The sequence below is a fragment of the Atheta coriaria genome, unplaced genomic scaffold (assembly GCF_025399875.1).
Source record: "Atheta coriaria isolate IRGN ID8LTWV9N9 unplaced genomic scaffold, Caltech_Dcor_3.1 hic_scaffold_4_pilon, whole genome shotgun sequence".
NCBI lineage: Eukaryota > Metazoa > Arthropoda > Insecta > Coleoptera > Staphylinidae > Dalotia > Dalotia coriaria.
This window is the reverse complement of record NW_027045446.1, coordinates 9,732,113-9,755,746: the sequence shown is the minus strand read 5'-3', so window position 1 is coordinate 9,755,746 and position 23,634 is coordinate 9,732,113. Positions and strand designations below refer to the sequence as shown.

The 23,634-nt window shown below is 39.0% G+C and overlaps 1 protein-coding gene across 2 annotated transcripts in view; it reads left to right on the top strand.

Annotated features, from left to right (window-relative positions):
* Positions 1-4,046: 4,046 nt before the first annotated feature.
* Positions 4,047-23,634, top strand: part of LOC135790212 (Kv channel-interacting protein 1-like) — a 32,172-nt gene continuing 12,584 nt past the window's right edge. Inside the window, exons 1-3 of one of the 2 annotated variants that reach the window (XM_065300292.1) lie at positions 4,047-4,205; positions 4,261-4,426; positions 4,846-4,911. In XM_065300292.1, the coding sequence (XP_065156364.1) occupies positions 4,188-4,205; positions 4,261-4,426; positions 4,846-4,911 (250 nt within the window). In that variant the 5' untranslated portion in view covers positions 4,047-4,187. Of the gene's footprint in view, positions 4,206-4,260; positions 4,427-4,845; positions 4,912-9,671; positions 9,786-23,634 lie in introns of those variants that run through there. The other variant, XM_065300291.1, reaches the window with a different exon arrangement.

The window sequence follows — 23,634 nt, the reverse complement described above, 5'->3', positions numbered from 1 at the left end:
GCAAATCATTAGTAACAACAAACGCATTGCTGTCATTGCTGATATTCGATGGTAAGCAATGTGGAGCAAACAAACTTGTGTACATTTTATTCCATATTTGGTGCAAATAAATGCAGCACGAAAATATTTTTTGTTTCACGTTGAGAAAATTCAATATTAATTTAAATATTGCTAGTTAACTATAGAAAAGGTGAAAATCCAAGTCAGTTTTCCGAGAATCTTCGCGTTGGATGATAATGCAGTTAAAGTGCACGTAGCACGCATTTTTTCCGGATTCAATTAATTTATTACGCTCAATTACACCGAAAAAAGGCTGTGATTCCACGAAAACGTTGTTGCGATTGCCGAAAATAGAAAGAAGAAGCATAGAATCATAGCTTTCACTATGTCTCACCACCAAATAAGGAAATCGATCTTTAACTACCACTTATTTATTATTAGATCTTAATTATCTAATGCTGGCGCGCAGGGCTGGCGAGTGTCTTCAGAAGTGGCGCGCGTATTGTTTGGCGGCTCGTTTTAGAAAAAAAGGCAATCAAATTAGTAGTAGCCGATGAAACGCGCGGACGGCCAAGTAGCGGTCTTTTTGGAGACGAATTTCTCGGAATCGGGGTGAGAATCCACGTCGGAGCGCGCGTACGCGGTGCACGAGAGTTTATTGCCATACCATTGTCCCATGCCATGCTGGTTTATTGTTTTCAGATACTATTTGTTACAATAAAATTATTAACAACATTTAAATCTCAAAAAATCACATAAAACACATCAAAACATGAAAAAAACATTTTTTTCTCAAAAAACTCAAATAAAATCATAATATTTATCATTTTTAATATAAAATCATTTAAATTTTATTTTTATAAGGAAACACACTGTATATATTGTACAATATGCGCCAAAGTACTTTGTTTAGTGGCATCCACAGCCGATATTCTCGAGTGAACCAAGGCGAGATTCAATCGACTCTCAACTTCTCGGAAAATTTCGATATTTCAACGAACATACGCGTAAATTCACGGAAGGTTTTGTAGAATTTCTGAAAACACTGACTCAGAGTCCACCGTCAACCATTCATGCCTCTTATAATAATATCTGTAATAGTTTAATAACTGTCGGGATAAATTTAATCTTCAAACAAAAAAATTGAAAAAAAAAATTGAAAGAAAACACGACGTGAATGCAGTTCAACTTGCGATAAAAACAAGTACAGTGCACAAGTCCTCTGCAGGACGTGCGATAGGATTCGAGAATGTCATCAATGTCTGCTGACGTGCACCGCACACGTTGCACTTTGTCCACTGAACAATTTGAACCATCTTTGCTATTTTTTATACTTATGGGTAATATTTAGAGACAAATATCAAAAAGTTTGAGGTTAAGTTATAGGTTATAACTTGAATAATTCGTGGAATTGACATGCAAGTCAAAAAACGAAAGTGGGAAGCGGGAAGCTATTACGTGGCTTGCTCGTTGGCAGAAAAACACAGCACGTTTATTATCTATTAGATGTCTTGCGGTGGCATGGAAAAAAGCTATTACCGCATCCAATAATGAAAGCACTAGGTGTCTGATTAATTGTCCATGTAAAGCGTTTGATCCGTGGCAGTATACTTCTATTTCCAGGAATTCAACGCACGTGATTGGATAATATTCCAATAGTAATAAAATAATAGTAAAAAATATTTAATTTTGCACACCACCCAAGTGGTTTAAGTAAAATGAAGTAAAATCTTTAATTAATTGGTTTGCGGTTTTCGTCTCGTGGGTAATATGTCTTGACCCAAAGAATAATTTTGTAATTTTGAGAATTGTTTGGAAATTGCCGGTTTACGACCCATGACTTTAAGCTGAAAATAAAGCCGCATACACAGTAGTCTAGTTTCGATGGTGTCTTGAGGCCCCACACCGAAATAAAAAGGTGCAAAAGATGCATTAACTGCTTACCTTAATTTATATTTACGTCTCGCGTCGAAATACACAACCGAAATGATGTGCCTTTTGTGCTCTCCCCGGTTGCGCTTGATTTTTTAGTGTTTCGGATCGTTTCCATCCGGGAATATTTACAGCCCGATCGATGAATAATGGGCTCGCTGCTCGGCGCTGACTTTTAGCACTCAAAGCATCCAAAAACGTATTAATATTAAGAGCCAACGAAAAAGGATTACCGCGCGCTTTATCGTCGTGTTTCTTTGTGTCCGCGCCGCTCTGGCGCACAAAAGACACAATTTTTTACTCGGTCGAGGGGTGTAATCGACCTATTTGTACACTGATTGAGCTTGAAATATGTAACGTCTTTGTGCGGTCTTTGACGCGCCGCTGTTTATTACCGCGACTTGATTTCGTTCAAAAGGGGGTGTGAGGATGCTATTATTTATTAGACGCAAGTATAGTTTTACTTTCTGTGGCATTTCCTATATATATGTACAAGTATGTGATGAGATTGAAAGATACCCGCGCCGCGAGTCGGGATCAAAGGGTGAATGGAGCCAGCGATGTTCCGGTGGTAATCGACTAGCGGTGTGTGCGCGTTGATATGAATCACGAGCAACCCTCTCGCTTGTCATCGCCGATCAAGTGGTCTATAATTTGACGCGCGGCGCGCCACGATGTTGTTTAACGAGGAGGCGAACATCCACACAAACATTCATCTGCTCTTTGTTTACCTGTGAAACTACGAAATTGAAAATACTTACTGTTGCAATTTGAAAATTTTTATTTTTACATCCAGAAATATTTAAAAAATATTTTTTTAAATTTTATTTTGACGGTTGAATCGATAAAAATATAGAAAAAAAATTTAAATTTTTTTTGTAATTTTGAGAGTTTTTAAATGATTTTTTTCTGAGAACAGTCGGTATAGAATCGAAAAGGACGTCCCCAAATGGTTTCGTTCATAAATTTCGGGGCCCACTCAGCGTCCTTTCATTCCTTCATATTTGCACGCGGCGCTTGGTCCATTGAAGCGGGTCCGCCTCGAGGCGATGCCGAGGAGAAGATACGGCGGGCCTCGCGTCGGCACCGCGCAATAATTACATACGTGTTAATAGCCTCGGAAAACAAGGGTATTTGCGCCCGCGCGCCGATCCACCGAGCGGATCAAAGAACTCCAGACATTCCAACTCATTTCGACACACAGAAAAAAAGCAACAAGCGCTTCTCGGAGCGCCTGTGGCGTACTCGTACATGATTATATGGAGCAAATACCAACAGTCAAAAAGTGGTCCATGAGGGACAACATCGCAATAAAACAATCAACCGCGACGAGGAGACCGGAGACAGAAAACCGCAAACGTTTTGCGCGTTCGCTGGCTGTTTTTCGGGAAGAAATTGGATGTAATTTCGCATAAATAACATCTTGCGTGTCGTGTGTGTTTTCAAAGCACACAGTTCGACAATTTATTAAATTTTTGGTGGGTCTGAGTTGGGAGGACGATTAGCATCGCGCGTCGAAAATTCCACGCGCGATAATTGGACGGCTGTAATGCCGGCGGTATGCGGGCGTTCTCTTATCAGAAATTGTCGTCTCTTGTCTCGCCGCATTTCTGACCAAGAGAGTTTTATTTCCACCGGCGCATTATATTTTATTGACGAATCGTCAGAGAAGCGCCTGGCGCATTCAAAGAGATTCACTTTTGTAAAAAAAATTTAATTTCGTTGTTACATTTTGTACTCGCCGCTACATGTTAGTAAACTCTAAGTTTCAGAAGCTGTACACCAACGCGAAGTAATCGCAAGTGAAAAATTCGTCGTATTTATAGCGCCACTTGTAATGTCTGCCCCGACGCCTTGCTGCGTCCCATCTGAAATCTCATGTGGAATAAGCACATTGTGTGCCGAAATAATGTTGCGCTGTCTCGCTTCTGTACTCGCCCGCCTACTACACAATAAAAGGAGGTAAGACATAAAAATTGCACTGCTTACAAAAATAGCGAATTAGCTCTCTGTACTCGCTGTGCCTCTCTCGCTCAACAGAAACACCAGAGAAGTGGAGAAATATTCTGGTGGCTTGCCAATGCCCACCTGAGGAAGAGGCGGGCGACGCAGCGTCAACATTCCCGTCAAGTTAGAGCTAACTTTCGGGACTATCAATAGTGTCGTGTGGCGTGCGGCGTTTCCTCGGAAATATTCATCTGAAATCCATGTGACAGCGTAGATATCCGCATAGGAAATTATGATCTGATCTAAAAATGAATCCATGGGATGCTGTGAGTAAATTTAATCACAATGTTTTCAATAAAAACTGATTTTGATTGTTTTTAGGCTGCACAAAGACGCGCTTCGCAAATCCAAGCTACACAACCTGAAAATGCGTCCAATGCGCCCACAATAGCGGATGCTATTGAATTAGAGAATCTTAGACAACGTGATGAGAATATCCAAAAAGAACAAGAGAGGAAAAATGGATGCTTTGGTTATTTTCATCGAAGTAAGTCTGAAATATTCGGGATAATATTAATATTCGTAGACTGAATGTTGAGAATGTTGGCAAATTGTTGTTAGTGCTAAACCCGGTCGTTTCAGGCTTCATTTAACGCGAAATGCATTTATTTTATACCCGATTTAAATTTAGTCGCACACTCGTTTCACATTAATATGCTTACTAGCTGCTGCTCTCTGTAGCTTGTTTCAATTTCCAAGAGTCGCCACATGGTCGCGGCCGATTCGAAGTTTATGACCGTTTAGTTTTGTCACACGCGTTACGGAAAATAATTCGAGTGCAAATGAGGTTTTATTAATAGAATCAGTCAAATGTAATGTAACATTTAGTAATGTTGTTGGTGGTTTATTGCGTTTTCGATCGCTTTTAATTTCCTGTTTCTAAACTAAACTCGATTTTATTTTTAGTATGGCATTCTATCACTGCAGAGAAAAAGACTACCGATTTGGATAGCTTGGAGCTGTATTATTTATGTAAGTACTTTTATTTTTTATATTTTATTAACAATAAGTGTTTAAATTTTAAATTTACAATCCACAAACGTATCGCGACATCTTACGTAAAAAAAGGATAACTACGTAAAAATTTGTAAGTTGAGTATATCTTTCACTCGCCAGATGGCGCTAGCCACACTGAATTCATAAATATTTACCGGAAACTTATCTAAATGTTTGTTTGTGTGAGTGTATACTGATCAGCGCAGCTGGCACACTTGTGTAAACACAAACAGCGTGAGTTTTGAATGTACACACACACACAACACGCGATCCTCATTTATAATAACATCGCGAGTACTATAACGCTAAGCGCTCGCAGGCATACGCAAGAAAATAGGGGGCGGTGTAGCCATGGCAACAGGTGGCTCACGGTCGTCATCGGAGCGAGGTGCCACGCGTCTACACTGTGCGGCGGTAACAGGATAACAGAAACACGCCGAGGCGGCAGCGGCGGCGGTAGCGGCTGTTGCTGGGAAACTAGATCGGTGAGACCTACGGGAATTCTTTAATTAAAATACGCGCTGCAAATAAACTCGACGCGCCTCTCTTATATCTACTCGGAAAAACGAAGGTGTTATTATTCAGTTGTTGCAATATTTATGTTGAGACCGTTATCGAATTAAAGCGTAATCTGAGCGGATGGCTAAAACTAGAGCCGAAAATTAGCGTCAAAAGCATACGATTTGGCTCGGATGAAATCTGCAGTAATCACGCATGGAGGATTATTAATTAACTAGGGCTTTTGTTAATGGTTAGCGCAGCGGAAGGATAACCGAGTTGGTTAAAACAAGCGATTAAAAGTTTATTACCTCATAAGTCTAATAAGTTTGTCGGGGGGCAAAATATGAGCACTTTGGGTTTATTTTCGTTATCTTTGTGGTTTTGTTCGTTAATAACGCAACATTCAGAAAATTGATTTTGTGGGAGTGTAGTATTTTTGGGAATGGTTAGGAAAGTACGAATAAATCATAAAATTTGCTTCTAAAACTTACGAATTGAATTTACCAATCTTTTAATCACATTTTTTGCCCTTTTACCCTACGATATTTAATTATTTTTTATTATAATCTAATAGAGAATTTTTCAATCTTTCATAATCTGCAATTTGTTGGATTCTAGCGCTTTTAGTTTAGAAGAAATTCACTATCAAAAAACGTCGAGAAATTTTATCAAGCATTGCTTCATTAGCTTCGTCACAATGTTTACAATACCAATCATATCTTTAACTGAATTTTTCTATGCGTTTCTGTGAAAAACGAATAATTTTGTTATTTTTTCCTGTCACATCTTTATTTGGAGAATTTGTTAAACCGGAAATAAGTTCGAATAATTTTATTACTAGCGTTAAACAGCTGATTTTTGAATATTTGCAAAGTACGATATGAAAATGAAGAATTTTTTATGATAAAAAATTATTTAAACAGTGAATTTGACACATCTTCAGTAATTTTACAATTAACGAATTCCTGTTATAGTAATTCCATTTTAATCCTGAAAGTTTAAGGTAAAAATTACATTATTATTGAGATTTATACATGCGGATAACCATACTTTGCATTTATATTGCAATTGATGTGCTTCTATTCTCCGGTGGGTTTATATGCACTTTGTTCCTACCGGCATTTTGCATATGCACTTTCCAACCTACTTGAAACTCATAGAAAATTTCTTTTACACATTCTTCTATGCAAATTACACGCGGATGAAAAATTATGTTTCATTTCAAATGCTAGCGCTTGTAATGCAGCTAAATTTAGGAAAACGCATTCAGATAAGCATCGATTTGTGAATGAAATGACTTCGTATAGGGAGCGCACTCACAGGACGATTTGTTATAGATTCGGCGATAAACCAATATCGCTTGGACAGTGGGACACTAGCCACTAATGCGTTTTCGTACTTTCCTGCCTCGCGCACCTATATCTATTTCTCCCTGGTTGTGTGGTCACGATTAGCACACGGAGATGTATCGGCAATAAATGTACGCGCGTTAACTGCGTCTCGGCTGCAGTTAATCAGATAAATCGGTCTGCGCGCCACCGCCACCACTGCCGTCGAGAGTATTTTGCGCAGCAGCTATAAGCTAGTTATATCAGCGGAACGGAGTGGCAACGACGTTGGAGAGATATTACAAGATCATTCCAAGATATTACAGTTATACACTTATCTAATTTACAACCGGTGGTAATTGGGCCGGAGGAGGCGGTCGACGTTTGCCGGTTCTCGTCGTTTTTGCCGCCCCTAAAGGCACAAGCGCATTTGATTTATTACCTGCAAGATTATAAAATTAGAATGGAAATATCCGGAGTTTAAAATAAAATAAAAAATGCGCTGAATTTATTTTGTGTAGTGATGCAGAAAAAAAATTCAATGCAGAAAAAAGTTTATTAACAGAACGTAATGTTTTGTTGAAAAAAATATTTATCCGGATTATTTCTATTATGCAGCCAACGCGCGAATATTTGTTTGAAAAAAGCATAGAAATCCGCACAGATGAGTGCGCCGCGTTGTAATTCGCGGCCGCTTTTAATCTTTTAATCAAACCATCCATCAATCAACGTATTGAAGTGGCGCGCTTCAATTTAATCATTCAATCAATTATTTATCCGAACCGAATACGTGGTAGGAAAATAAACCGAGCAATAAAAACTCATTTACTTAATTAACGCATGAAATTTCGTGGTGAAATATGAAATTTTCGTCTTGAATTATTCACTTGTATTGAGGGTTTGAGATGGCAAAGTTCTGTAGCGGCCGGCGTGGAGTTAAGTCAGCGCAAATCCGCAAACCAAACCGAACTGTTTTATCACCTCGACGCGCCGCCACCTCTCGGAAAAGGTCGCGGCGCGGCTGCCCGACGTGCGGTTGTTGTAATTACACTTTGGGATTATGCTTCACAATCGTCCTGGGAACACTCGGCGGGCCAAGATTTGATGCTTCGCCGCGCGCGCACACCGCAAACCCTCGATATATGCATAATAAATTCGATTTAAACTTCTTCACGCCGGATTATATGCCAAATACGCCCGGATGTATATCTACATATATTTTACCACTGGTCTGCCCAAGACACTAATAATATCACTTGTTGAGATTTGAAGCTCGATGTAATTTTGCAACATTCAAAATTGCTATGCGTCTGTATCTGTATTTTAATTCGGCTTTGCGCCAATATTCCGGCGATTGCTTTCGCTGGGTTTCAATTACAAGTTTCCTATTTCCAAATCTCTACTTGTCTACTTACTTCTCAACTTGTTTGAACAAGTTATTGATTCGAAAGCAAATAGAAACTAAAATGTAAAACTTCACATCAGATATTCGAGTTAAATTCTTGTTTATCTTGTATTATTTTCTGAAAATCCTTTCATTCTATGAGGGTATCATGCAAATAAAATGCAATTTAATTAGATTAAAACTAAGCCGGCGGCGAAAATCCGCTTAGTGTGCATTTGATTCAATGAATGTCGCACGGAAAAAGGTTTCTTTGCATTTCTGACTTTTCACTGCTAATTTTTTGCGTTGCATTATTAAACAAAGAGGTTTTGTAGGAAAAAATAAATTTCCCAATTACGTAGAAATGCCAGGATTAAAAAGCATGGTTGCATCGTTATTTATTAACCGTTGATCATGATTATTTACTCAAGGACTGTGCCTAGAGTCCATTAAAACGAACTTATGCTTCGCCTTGGCTTGTTTTTCTGCCTTTATTAAAAGCATCTGCGGACCCAAAAAGGTGAAATTACCTTTCAGCAACGGCGAAAGTGCGGGGGCGCAATCAGGGAAGCAATAAGGAGAAATAAGACTGAGAACAGTGCGGAGAAGAGTTGGTTTTGGTACAGCAGCAGAAGCAGAAAAAAAAGGAGACGCAGTCGCGCCGAGCTTAATGGGGCCGTCGGCGGTGGCGGCGTCGGCGGCGCGGCGCTAAACGATTAGGTACAGCTGACAAGCGCCACAAGATCATTCCGACTGCTGAATATCCCTTGAATATCGCCTCGAAGCGTCGAAGGACAGGAAATTTATGTGTAATTAGGGTTTTCTTGCTCGCTTCCCACCGAACATTTCACCTTAAAAGAGCAAACCGAAAATAAAAACGAACGTAAAATTAAGGAAACCGCTCGCCTTTTTTGCGATACTAAAATTAGACGGAAATGCGGATAAAAATAGACTTATTCGGAGGATAAATTGAAAGGAGTCGATAATTTCGGGGATCATTTACTTCCGGCGTTTATCAAAATTATTGTTGCCATCGAAATTGCGCTTCAATCAATGAAATTTACTGCATCAGAAACGTGCGCGGAATGAAAAGGAGAAAAACATTTTTTTGTGTTACTAAATTCTACACGTTGCACATAAATTCCCGTCACATTTATTGCCGCCTCCGACAAGGAGGGAATTTTCACACCGCCGATGCGCGCTAATTAAGCTTAGATTAATGTTTGGATTAAGGAGATTAGCAGGCGACTAACGAGGTCTAATTAAAATATGAGTTACTTTGTTGCCACCAACAGGATAACATACAGTAAACAAAAAATTTTATTTTATTAAAAATAAAAAATGAAATAAAACGGAATTTTTTATGGATATTTAATAGATATTTATATATTAATGAGTATTATTGATGATTGTTTCTTATTTGGTGCAAATTGCAAAGAGTAAACGAGAGGGCGTGGCGTACGCCGCGTCCGTCGTAGAGGTGGCGGTCGCGTTGTGGCGGTGTGTTGCGTTATCGTTCCACCAGTTCTACTCGCGTCATCCTTCGGCAAACTCGCTCACGTGTCGCTTGGTGCAGTTGTTGGTGCAAATCAGTTCTCTCATCAGAAGAAAATTACCACCGGACAACTTGACACACGGTAAAATCGCATTAAATAGTATTAGTTGTGCTCTTTACGCCGGTTGATGATTATTACGTTCTAAAACTTGTAAGTTACGAAAAGTTTTGCAACTTTTGCGGATCCTTAACCGCCGCTTAAACTTCGCAACACTGAAACTCTTCACGCGCCGCCAGAAAAGTCATCTTGTTTCCAAAGGCGTCAGCTGTGGATGGATTCCTTCTCCTCGTCTCTTCACGCGGCAGCTGTGTGCGAGTACGGTTGAATAAATTTTGCGACGCACTGGCGCGCATTTACACGCCGATTGCGCGCCGCCAGCTTGTCAGTGACTAAACGGCAATGCGTTTAAGTGTACGTGACGATATTAGCTTTTATTAGGAGCAAATGCCAGCCGCCAACTTTGTGTGACGCGTCGAAAGCAGCAAAACTTGTATGCAAATTGTTCAGATTTGCGTTTAAATGCTTTTCACGCTTTTAATCGCAGGTGAAATTAAAGTCGTGGTGATTTTTGAGTTAATTTTTTGCTATTTCTGGATCTTCTTTTGTTTCTTTGATAAAGCAACGTCAGTTTCCGTTTTTCGCGTTCGGTTTGTCGATGTCCGGGATGTTCGTTTCTATTGTCGGTCGCTTCCGTTTGTCAGAGCTACATCATAGCGTCGGAAAATAAGTTTTCTCCGGATTGGTGAAATCCCAGTTCCCAGACGATTCATTGGTACAATTTCCAGGATAAACTCTGCCGGAGCATAAAAACAAAAAGAAACAACAAGAACAACAACAACAACATGAACAAAAACGTGGCGTTTTTTTCGTCGTCGTCGTGATGAAAAAAATATTGTCTTTAAAAATATAAATAGACAGCGAGTTTGTTTTACAATTGAAGCATAAAACAAATGGTTTTATTTTTTATTTCATTCTTGTTAGATAGTCAATTTACTTGCTCCGCATGCCGTACGATAAAAAAAACAGCGCAACTTTTATACATTTTCCTATTTATTTGCAAGCATCGATGGTTGTTTTATAGAGCAAGAAGTCTTCTTTTCGGCGAGTTCTTCACGCGCTTTATATCAACGTAGGCACTCCGCGCGCGCGTAGACTAAAAGAGTCCCGTTGTTTATTGTACAATAAAAAAGAGAGTGTTTTTCGTTTCTTTCCGTTTTTTGTGTTGCGTTGTTGCGCTCAATGCAGACTCATTTCGATACATACCTTATTTTCTCATTTTACGTCTCATTCTTCTCATCCAGCCTTATATTTACGTATAATCTTTCTTTGGCGAAACAAAAAATAAACGCTCAAAACATGTAAAAGTGTTGCCATTGACGAAACGAAGAAACGGTCTCTATGTGTGTTTACTTCCTGTCGCATATCGTGATGCGCGAGCAGAAAAGAGAGTGCACATCATTTCATCACAAGTGTCTGTTTTCACTCGAGTATCTTGTCGTCGCAGGAAGCAAAAATGCGCATAATATTTCGCGTGCATGTTGAACGAAACGTGGAGAAAGTAAACATGCTGGAAAATTTTTCGGATTAAAAGAAAACACAACATTACTGTGTAATTTTTATTATAATCAAAGTATTATCATGCAAATTGTTACGAAAATCATAGTTTATATTGTTGCAACCAGCTTTTAATCTGATTGCATTAATATTACAATGGAAAACCACAAAGGAATATGCTAGTCAGCATTTTTGACACTTTTGAAAAGTTTTTGTATTCACCTATGCAAAACTAGCAGTGCTTTTATCGTAGGTCCGTGGGGTTTTGTGGCTAACTTTGTGTTGTGTATTTTTCCTCGTGGTTGCATCGCATGAATATATACCTAATAAAAAAGAAAGTTATGAAAACATAACTTTTTTTTTCTTCTTTTTACTTTGTGGCTAGGTTTACGTCGTTTATATGCAAAACATTCAAGTTTTGTACATAAATTTTCTTGAAGATGAGCTTTAAACCGTTTTGTCTAGAGCGGAATGCTGAAATTCCAAAATATTGATTCGTTGTACTCTAGTTGCGCTTAGGCACGTCAATTATGAATTAATTTTGCAACGTTGGCTGATTGTGCGCATTGTGCGCATAAAATTGCATTTTTTTCTGAAGCATTGATTAAATTTGCATTTGCAGTGATGAATTCAAATATAAAGGTGTAAAATTTCATTATTTGCAAAATTTTCCAATTGCGATAAATTATCCTTTTCATTTTGGTTCGTTTAGGTACGCGTAGTTTATATGACTTTTATGCGACCATGAAATTGATTTATTATTAATATTTAATTCCGTGTCCGCGAAATTGTTTAAACATGCGACACGCAAATATTTGCTAACAAATATTGAGTATTATGAGATGTGCGAATCGAATGGAAATGGAGTGAACGGGCGAATAAAATACGAATGCGCTCCGAACGCCGGAATAAACGCTTCCTTTTCTTTTTTTCCCTCATTTTTTTTTACTCTCAGTTTATCGCGGTCGGTTTGCAATTCCTGATTCGATGCGCGTTGAAAAATTGAAAAAGCCTAGCTCTGATGCCCGCGCAGCCAGAAGCAGAATTTATAAATATTCAGTTTGGAGCGCTTTTCCATCAGTTTTCAATTTAAATCTATGTATGCGTTATCAATTTATGCATGCGGAATATTACGCCGTTCGCTTTTTATATTCTAATAAGAAACGTAAGTTATGACAATAAGTTTAATAACTCGGCGAGAATAAGTGAATTATGCAAGGGAATAGGGTGCCCTTCTGCACCCTGCTTATCGTAATTAATGAAAGCAATTAAGTCAGGGTGGTGGTGGCGTGAGTCGCAGTGAAAGCCATCAGACGACGGCAAGATTTCGGCGGCTTTCGCACGCTTGCGCGCGATCTTTGTGCATATGATAATAATGCTAATAAAGCTTTTCGCCGAGCTTCGAGCGTTTCCTTCCTGCTGCTTTCCTGCCTTTGATGCTGGGCATCGTGGTACTACCTACCTACCTATTCGTCAGAACATAGGTAATATTTCACTTCTTGACAGCCTCGCGCGCGAATTTCTTCTTAATTTTCAATTTCAGCAAGTTTAATTCACTGCTGTGGAACTCAGCGGGATGCGCGTGTTCGCAGGAAATAGTTGCACATTATCTATCCGTTTCTGCACTATCCGAGCCATTGTGTTGTCTCTAACGGCGCTATTAAGATATTCGTGAGTAGGGCACATCCCAGGACTCTCAGGAGGCAGCTTGGCGTGGGCGCACGCGTTGTTTGTTGTTGCATTAGACGTGTTACACTCCGGTAACGACTTCTCAGCTTGTAGAAGCGTATGAGAAAATTACCCGACGGGGAGATAAATAGGATGATTTGGCATTTTGTGTTCTACACTTTATCTTCACTCTGAAAGAACAAAAAATACTGTGGTGGTCGTGTCAGACACGCAAAATGTAATATTGTAAATTATTATTCATTTTTTAGGTTATTTTTGAGGTTATGATGGGTATAAAGTAGCGCCATCTAACGAGTTGTCTAGTAAAACTAAATAATTAGTTCGTTTTTGATGATTTACGTCTAGGGCTGACTAATGAATAAAGCATAACATTTCCAAGGTGTGTTAAATTCGACCTAATTATATTTATGCTACATTTGCATATGTTGCGCATGCGCACAGTTTGTAGTTCTATGTTTTTTGTTCATTTTCTCTGCTCTGTGAAAAAACGAAAAAATAAAGTAATAGAAACATACGCCCAGATTCTCATGCAAACTTCTCCGTGGAGGAAAGCACCATTGATATGGATATTAGGGCCATCTACACGAGAGTTACACACGCGTTAGGTGAACATGGCCGGAGAATAAAAACACCAAAGAGTGAAAAACTTTGCATACGAAACGGCGTCGCGCACAGATGGAAACTTTAACTTTACGACCTGTGCTCTAACTCCACCGCGCATACTTCTTATCTCAATAGACGCGAATTTAATTTACTTTGTCAAATATCTAATTTTCATCATGCAGGTAAATATTTGGCTAGTCTTATACGTGGATAATTACTGCATTCGACAAAAACACGCTGACGCATTTTCGAGGTGTAAATTAATTTAGGTCAATTTGCGCGGCGTTGCACGTATGACACACATCCGCCGCCACCGCTGCCACCGCCGATGGCGGGCGCACAGGTATATACATCGCATTGCATGAGAGTATTCTCATCTGTATGATTGCGAGCGGTGAGCACACGCGCAAACGGAAAGCAAACAAAAGCACTCGAAACCACCGCCGCCCCCGCAACGAATTTTCTGCGACGTACACACTGCATTTTCCAACCGTATGTATAATTATGTCGCGATTGCTTATTCGCAAGGATGATTTCTCATTCTCATCGAATAAAAACTCAAAAAATCCGCAATTTATTTCATATCAGTATAAATGTATTCACTCCTGGCCGCACTACTCGCATACGGGTTTATCTGCATATGCAAATCGAATTTCACCTGGCCACACACCGGACGACTGGCCTGCTGAACGTGACACGTTCGTCCTGCTGCATCCAGAGTGGAGCGAGTCTCTTTTATTTTCGATTCGTGTCGGGGCGTCGGACGTTGATTGCGGTCAGACCGTCCTGCTATTTTATCACTGTGTGTGCCCCGTCGAACCAATGTCACATTATATTTATATATGTACCTACCTTGCCGACATGCCAGTACTCTGGAATTGTCAAGTTATATAAAGGTATAGAACAAGTTTCTGTTTGATTAAAACTCCGGGTCAGCTTCCGATTTTAATTTAAACTTGAGGAGACATTGATTTTTCCGATGAATGTCATTTTAATTAGGTCCTTAGTTAGCACAAAAATGCTGCGCGTTGCGAAAAGTAGCTGAAAAACAATGTGGAAGTGGTGCTTGGAAAAGTTGGCAAATCCGAGAATAATGAATGCGTGCAGGTCGGGATAGATTGATAATAGAAAAGTGTTTGTGTCGAACACATTCGCACTTGCGAAGCGTTTCCAGAGATTAGTGTACCGAAACTCTGCGCTGCGAATCGAGATGATGGACGGTTTTAATTGGAGCACCTCTCCCAATCATCATGATTGCCAGCCGGGCGCATACAAACACAAAATAACGATTTTGATTCAGAATCGGACTTTAAATGAATCAATCGAAAACGTCTTTGTGCTATGCGCCGCTGGGGTGTGAAACCCATGTGGTAACAACATGTCATGGCACTGATATTGAATTCGGCGAGGTTAAAAAGGGTACAAGTTGAAAATACCCGCGGGGAATTCGAAATCCGCGTGAATCCAATGTTGACTCAAGCCGCTTAACGTTGTTACGTTATTCGCGCATAAAGCCTGCCGCCACTGGCACGTCTTTCAAACCGCCAATTCCGATACATTTTCGCCGACCCTTCGACCTGCTGCTGCTGGTGCTACTGCTACTGGATGCGTATCTGAACCGAACTTATGAGTTTTAATTAAATTCCAAAACAAACACGACGTTAATATTAGGTTTGCCGGCTTCTTTCAATCCGTCGTAAGCGTCTCGCAAGCTGCAGCGGCAACTTGTACCAAAACACAAACAGGAACAAATAACTCAACAAGCAATAATCGAATTTAGATTTTAGCGTCTCAGTCAAAATTTTGTTGCGTTGCGTTTAGAATTGAATTGACTTGCGGCGAGTATTCTACACACGTAATTAATCAAAGGACACATTCACTAAATTCGGTATAGCGGAAACTATTATCATAACCATGGCGAGAGGTTAAATTTGTTACAGATTGTTAGTCGTTTTAGCCAGCGAGCCAACCGCAAGAACCCAAAACCGCCAACTGCATGCTAATGTGGGAACAAATACACTCCCCGAACGAAAATTGCTGCCATTTTCGGTGATTCTAACTCGGCGCAGACGAAAATTAGTGAAATGGGAGGCAATGATGTACAAAAACAGGTTTGCGGATTAAACCAACCCAAACTAATCCTAAGCAAAAATGTTAACGAAAAAATTTATCAATTTTGAGGTGGTCGTAAATTTGTTATTTGCTATCTACGAATAGGACAGAAGGGATGGCAGTACAGCGACCTGCTGAAGAATTTGGGTGTTTTTTTGCGTAGTAATTTAAAGGGTGACAAACTTTCCAGTCTGTCTGGAATTGAGCAACCAGACCAATCTTAAATTTTTTTGTCTGTTATTTCCCTGGAACGTATCCAATCGTCGTGCGCACGTTAATTTTGAACATTTACAATTTGATTAACTTATTTGCGAAGTTCCTTTATGCTGCTTGCAATTGAAACTTTGTCCATCAAATGATGCTTTCGCTTGAGTTTGGAAAAGCTCGAAATCGAAACCGAAGGTGAGCAAGAAGCCAATACGCCTGCCACTCGTATGCCACTCCGATGCAATAAAACTCGACGTTTCGCTGCGCGCAAAACTTTTTCCGGCCGTTCGTAAATGTAGCTGGTTTTCTTTTTTATCTACAGACGTCTATATATTATTGCTTGCTTGCCTTTTCAGGCTGGAAACATGTCCTGATATTTTTCATTGTTATCCACGAGGAACTTTTAATAGAACAAATCAAGTTTAGTTTGGTTGTAATGTTGCAAAACGAAAAGGTTATCCGAACAGAAAAAAACGCAGAATTTCGAGATGTTGATAGAGATATAGATACAGATAAACCAAAAGGTTTTGCAGTATTCGTTGGATGCGCGGAAAAGGGCTTTTGATAAATTATTTATTCATTTCGCTTTTGGTATCTGTCCTGTGCGCCGTTGTCGAGGTGCTGAGATTTATAATGGCGGAATACAACGACGGCTTTCTGATAAAAATGCCTGGATACCTTTGGGTGCAATATTTGAACTCAGGCAAATTTTTTCTTAAGAATTAAAATTTCATTTCTCAGATTTCCGTTTTAACTATCCTATCTTATAGAGAAAAGTCCGTAGATTAAGACGCTGCGATCGGATCCTATTTATCTCTTTTATTTTACGAGATATTCGCGATTCAAAAAAATAGGCAAAAATTGAAATATGTCACTTTTTAGCACTTTTAGTCGCGTTTTTCGACCTTTTATTGTAGGAAATATAATTATTTTATATTTTTATCTGGTAGAGAATTTTCCAATCTATCATAATCACCAATTTGTTGGTTGCTATGTCTTTTAGTTTAAGAGATATTAATTATCAAAAATCGTCGAAAAAAAGTATCAAGCACCCCCCCTTGGTCATTTTTTTCTTAAGAGTAAAAATTTCATCTCTCAAATTTCCGTTTAAACTATCCTATCTTATAGAGAATAGTCCGTAGATTAAGACGCTGCGATCAGATCTTAATTATCTCTTTTAGTTCACGAGATATTCGCGATTGAAGAAAATGGGCAAAAATTGAAAAATGTCACTTGTTAGCACTTTTAGTCGCGTTTTTTGACCTTTTACTGTTGGAAATATAATTATTTTATATTTTTATCTGATAGAGAATTTTCCAATCTATCATAATCACCAATTTGTTGGTTGCTATCTCTTTTAGTTTAAGAGATATTAATTATCAAAAATCGTCGAAAAAAAGTATCAAGCACCCCCCCCTTGGTCATTTTTTTCTTAAGAGTAAAAATTTCATCTCTCAGATTTCCGTTTAAACTATCCTATCTTATAGAGAATAGTCCGTAGATTAAGACGCTGCGATCAGATCTTAATTATCTCTTTTAGTTCACGAGATATTCGCGATTGAAGAAAATGGGCAAAAATTGAAAAATGTCACTTTTTTGTACTTTTAGTGGCGATTTTTGACCTTTTACTGTTGGAAATATAATTATTTTATATTTTTATCTGATAGAGAATTTTCCAATCTATCATAATCACCAATTTGTTGGTTGCTATCTCTTTTAGTTTAAGAGATATTAATTATCAAAAATCGTCGAAAAAAGTATCAAGCACCCCCCCCTTGGTCATTTTTTTCTTAAGAGTAAAAATTTCATCTCTCAGATTTCCGTTTAAACTATCCTATCTTATAGAGAATAGTCCGTAGATTAAGACGCTGCGATCAGATCTTAATTATCTCTTTTAGTTCACGAGATATTCGCGATTGAAGAAAATGGGCAAAAATTGAAAAATGTCACTTGTTAGCACTTTTAGTCGCGTTTTTTGACCTTTTACTGTGGGAAATATAATTATTTTATATTTTTTCAGATACAGAATTTTCCAATCTATCATAGCCACCAATTTGTTGGTTGCTATCTCTTTTAGTTTAAGAGATATTAATTATCAAAAATCGTCGAAAAAGTATCATTGGCATAAAACTTATCAAGCACCCCCACGGTCATTTTTTCTTAAGAGTAAAAATTTCATCTCTCAGATTTCCGTTTTAACTATCTTATCTTATAGAGAATAGTCCGTAGATTAAGACGCTGCAATCGAAGAAAAAAGGGGTTGATTTGTCGGATGCTCAATGTGGTATCACAATATCGTAAAATAAGAATAAAAATATTTTATTGACACTTGATTAATCAGCTTTTATGTCAATACAACAATATATTATGTGATATCTATGAATATGAAGAAGAAATTGTTGTATATTGCACTAACGCAAATGTATCGCTTGCATGGTCCATGGTAATTGCTCGCTATTGGCTGTTTGTCTTCATTAGTTGGCTGTCAATCGCAAATGGCATTAAAATACGCGTTGATGTCGCGCTGAAATTCAGGTCGAAATTTGCAAAAATCGTAAATCACAATCGATCATCCGGCTACATGCGGCTGCAGATTTTGCGGTCGCACTCCACATCCGGTTTGCAGCCTACCCACCGAAGCATATACCTTGCAGCAAATATCCAACAAGCGAAAATTGACAAATTGACAAATGCATTAATTTATATTGAGTTTGATGGACACTAGTTTTTTGTGCAATTCAAAACGCTACACTTTGATTACGGAAGCGCGCAGCATTTACATTCAAAGTGTGAATTTGTCGACGGTTTGTGGTTGAAGTTTCGCAACAAGGATTAATAATTTTATTAAATTTGTTTAGCAGTTTTATTAATTAAAACTTACCCATCTTGCGGTTCTCTGCTTCCTCACTTTGCGGAAATTACACTTACATTTTACGGAAAATGGAATTCCTTTTAATTTCTATGCACACTCTCTTGAGGAATGGTTCTTTCTTAGCATCTCCGAGGTAAATTAAAATAAAATTAAGAAAATACCATCCGCCTGCGGTGCGGCACGCCGCAAAAACGTACAAATTGCTTCAAAATGCTCCGAAAGGAACAGTTATACTATCTCAATCTACGCGCCCAGCTTAGAAGAAACCATAGGGATGATGAAAAAAAAGGAGTGCCGACGGCGACTTTGAAACAACTTTTGCGTGCGCATCGGACAGTTTTCATTATAACTTTCTAAATTAGTGAAAACCTAGACAGACATTCTTCTTTGCACAATGTCATAATAAATATATCGTGAAAGGCAAACATTTGTGTTAAACCGCTTTAAATAAAGCGAAATATAAGAAAAGTTGTTTATGCTTTGAAAAACTAAAACTCTTATAAGGGTTTTATGTTTGTAGTTTTGTCGTCTGTGATTTCTAACGACGATTTTCTTTGTCTTCTTGCTGGAAGCAAGCAACACTTAAAATTACTTCAGTTTTCATTCATCAAGCGCGCACTGCGACGTTGCGAAAAAATCTACAAAGACTTGCAAACGTAAATAAGCTGGATGAGGAGAAACACTCCCCGGGAAAAAGAACTCGTGTCCCAAAAGGAAGAGTAACGACACTTAATTAACATCTTTGGCTCTTATTTCGTTTCGGAAAGTGCAAACAAAGGAGTTTTATTATTATATCTTTTTTATTAAGCTGACACGATTGTTGTTTGGTGAGTGTATTTCCACTGGGAGGTGTTGTTTTAAAATTGCAAGCGAAAATCGAAAAGCTTCATTTGTTCGGCGCTTTTTAGGCCTCACAAAAGTGAAATTTGTCACAGAATTTATTGAGCTCCTGCTACGTTTTTAGAAAAATCCAATTTTCCTCCTGCTACTTGTATTTACCAGGGGCGGTGGCGGCGGCATTGTAACCAACGTTGAAATTTACACCAGCAAAACGGAGGACAAACCCCGTACCTAGCAAACGAAGTTAACTAAATTTATAATTCAACACTTACGTCCTAGTTGTTGTAGGTTGCAGCGCACACACTTTTTTTAAACCTATTTTGTTCCGCTAATAATACTTTCCTGTTGTATTTTTTTTTCCTGTTGACTTCATTAAATTTTCATTTAGGAAACGGCGACGAGCTTAGAGAAAATCTAGAAATTTCAATTTGGGCGCGCGGCGCGATTTTATTTTTGTTTGGGGTTAAAATCAATGAAACGAAAAACAAGCTCGGCAAAGTGTGGGGAATTACACAATGAAAACAGCAAAAAGTTACGACGCGAACATGATGTTCGGCGGGGGCAAATTAGACGCCGTATGATTTATGGTAGTTTAAGTAACCTAATCCCGCTTCAGAAGCTCAAGTGGTTTGCGATCACCCTCAATTAGTAATAAAATCCGCGTTGGGTTTGACTTATTGATCCTGGCGTTGCGTGTACATTCGTGTTGGTTATTGCTTTACTTTTAATTCGCTTTACACAATTTTCAAATGAAAAACTCGTAACAATTTCATGCAAACGACAGCGACAGCAGTAATCAATTGACCACAATTTAAATTAAATTACGTGAATTTTATTAACAAGTGTTTTGTTTGAAATGTCACCAACAGACAAATGTACCATTTCGTGATAATTTTATTTCATTGAACAAAAATTGAAGCTTTTCAAGTACTTCTTGTAACAAGTTCGGACATCAAAGACACTAGTCGCGGTGTATCTTTACAGAGTCCGACACGAATGGTCCAACGTGGACCTGGTCCAGAAGCTGAAAAGGTCTCTTATCAACAAATGCGATTACATTCGGTCGTTCGCAGTCGTTTGGCATCCCCCGTGTGTGTTCGCCGTGCGTGCGGCCCGGCGCGCAGCCTACGAAAGCCGAACCTAAGTGAAACTCAAGCTTGGAGCTTCGCTGCTCCTCGCGCTTTTCGTTTCAGCTCGTTTGGGTTTATCGCTCGCGCCCAGCCACCGCACAACTCACAGCTTTGCAAAGAACATGTGTATTCGTTTAATACCTCCGCTGCTTAGTCATCCTATTATTATTATATCCTTGAAGTGATTTTTTTCCGCTTATTCCGGCTAGTTTGAATGAGAAAACACGCAAAATGTATCACAATGTCCACCGTGATTAAATTTTGTTTTTATTGGACATCAATAGGTAATATCGCCGGGCATCAATTGAATTTGAATTGAATTTCAAGCGCGGTGATAAAAGCATTGGTTTACCTCGATGGTTTGCGCCCGTAAATCCGCGCTAATGCCCCGTGAAAATCTAATTTATTTGCCGAAATCAGTTCGCTTTTATTAGTGCATTTCGCGCACGTGCACAAGCGATATGCTAACGAGACGTTGCCATCGCCGGTGTCGGCGACGAGGGTAGGTTCAAAGCAAAACGGTATGCACTGTGCCTTAGCGCCGGTGCCTGGGAAGGTTCAAGCTGTCGATTTGTATGCTTAGTGATAAATGCAAATCCGCCAGTGCCAGCTTTCGAATGGAAATCTTTATCCCCGTCATTGCAACTGTTGTATAGCAGATATAAATGTGCTGTGCAATGCAATGCACGTGTTGCGTATATACTTCTGTTGCCGCGGATGCAAAATCGAAATGAATATTAAATTGCACGCCGCTTAATCCTTTTTCGATTTGCCAATTGTCGGGGTTTTTACGCGTTCGCAACCTGTCGTTAAGCGCACAAAAATATCAAATTTGCCGGCGACATTGTTGGCGCGAAATGTTTTGTTGTCATCGCTGGAAACGTGTTGCTAAATTTAGCGCCGAGAGGGTTTTGACGTTTTTGTGTCGCCGGCTCGTGTCACCTTTCCTACGCGCTGAAATATTTAACGCAATATTCGCGTAGGTAACACTGCGTCTAAGAAGGCAAATTCTGCTTTTAAACAAACAACAACGCGACAAAACGCTCATACTTTGGAATAACAACATAAAATTCACGCTGTGGTGCAAAAATATGTGACACTTTAATTTAGCATCGATAATTTTTTGCGTTGTCTCGTAAAAAGACTCAAACTGGACAGTTTTATGTGTTTTTACGCTGTTGCTGCCCCAATATCAAGTTCTACTTCATTTCCCAGCGGCAATTATAAAATAATAAATGTAAATCCATAAAGTCGTCGTGCTACGCTTGTTTTTTCTAAATATTCTGAGTTCAGCAGTAAATTTATGCATTTTTTTGCATACAACGTACAACAATGCTTGACGAGAAAATCCAATCGTGTCCGTTGCTAATTATAGTTATTCTTACACGTCCACTATGTTGAATCCAGCATTATCTATTTGTATGCGTTGTCAAAGTGAATTTTAATTAACTAAACACAACACGACTTGCAGATTAGTCGCACGTGTGATGCAAAGTATTTTTTATTGCTTGCAGCTTGCGAATGCAATTACAAAAGCGCATTAATAACTTTCCGCCGGGCTAAATTAACAAAAATAATTACTTTCGCTTGGTGATGTCAATATTGAAATATTACCATTTTGTTCGCGCGCCGTGCGAATAACGTCAATAATTTAAATTGAACAAAACCTAATTTAAAGGGAAAGGCATGACGGAAGCGTCGGAAAAAGCAATAATATTTATTATTGGCGCTCACGGTGCGCTTGCTGGGTTCACTTTAGTAGTTTCGAGTGGAATAATTTCATTACCGTTCGTTTGCCGGCGAAAGTTTTATTCGCCGTAAGTTTATTATCGCGTTATATTCGGTTTATTAAGTAAAAAGCTTGTGAAACTTGTATGCAGTTGTTGTGTTTATATAAACACCATGTTTCCATCGTACAACTTCCGCGGTCTGGGGCCTCCTTTTCATCAAACGCGCGCGCGAATTAAATCGAGCAAAGCGCATGCATGTGTACTACAACACTGTGCTAACAATATCAATACTCTTCCAATCAATGCGGCGAAACTGAGCGCACAAATACAATGCTTTGTTTAATATAATAGAAGCGGGTGCGAGCTGCCAAAGGGTTTGCTCCTATCGCAGCGGTTTGGTTAAATTTATGCGTAAATATTAATTAGTAGTTGTATTATTGTCTCGTAAATAATTTGCGTCCATCTACGCGAAGGGTTGGTGGCTTCTTTTAAGACGTTATTGAATAATTAACCAGTCGACTTTTACGAGTACAGTATTTGAAAGCATAAATTAGCTACGTTTTTTACTTATATAACTTTGTGTCAAGATGTTTTTTGCGTTCATTATATTACGAAGTTTCTAAGACTCGCTACTGAAAGCAGCGAAAAAATTAAGTAGCGTGTTATTTAACATTGACGCCGAAATTGTATCTGAATCATTTATGAATATAAAACGTGCAAAGTGCTCGATAGTCTCTCGATGCGTGTCTCCGTTCACTACTCCGGCGCTCGTCTGGTTTCCTCTCCTTTGAGTCGTGCGCGCCGTTATGCTCCTCGTATTCCGGTTGCCGAACTTTGCTACTCGTACTCTTCCAGGACGCGCGCGTAGACGCTCTGCATAGATACAACCACAGCTAGGAATGCTGCTGCTTTTCACCCTTGGTGCTTCGGTGTGTAGCGAGCTTGAAGTCCCTCGACGTGCCTTAAATATTTCACCGGTCGTACGGGTCGAAAACCCTCAAGATGTTTAATTTTGCACGCGTGGAATTTTTCGTTTTTAGTTTAACAAAATGTATAGATATTATTTTTGTTTTAATGATTCTTTGCGTAAGTTTTGTCTGATTGTGTAATAAAAGTAAGTGTGACCTGATTTAAGTCGGTACATGCACGCCGTAATTGCAGTACGTGCGAATTGTCAATAAAACGTGCGGAAG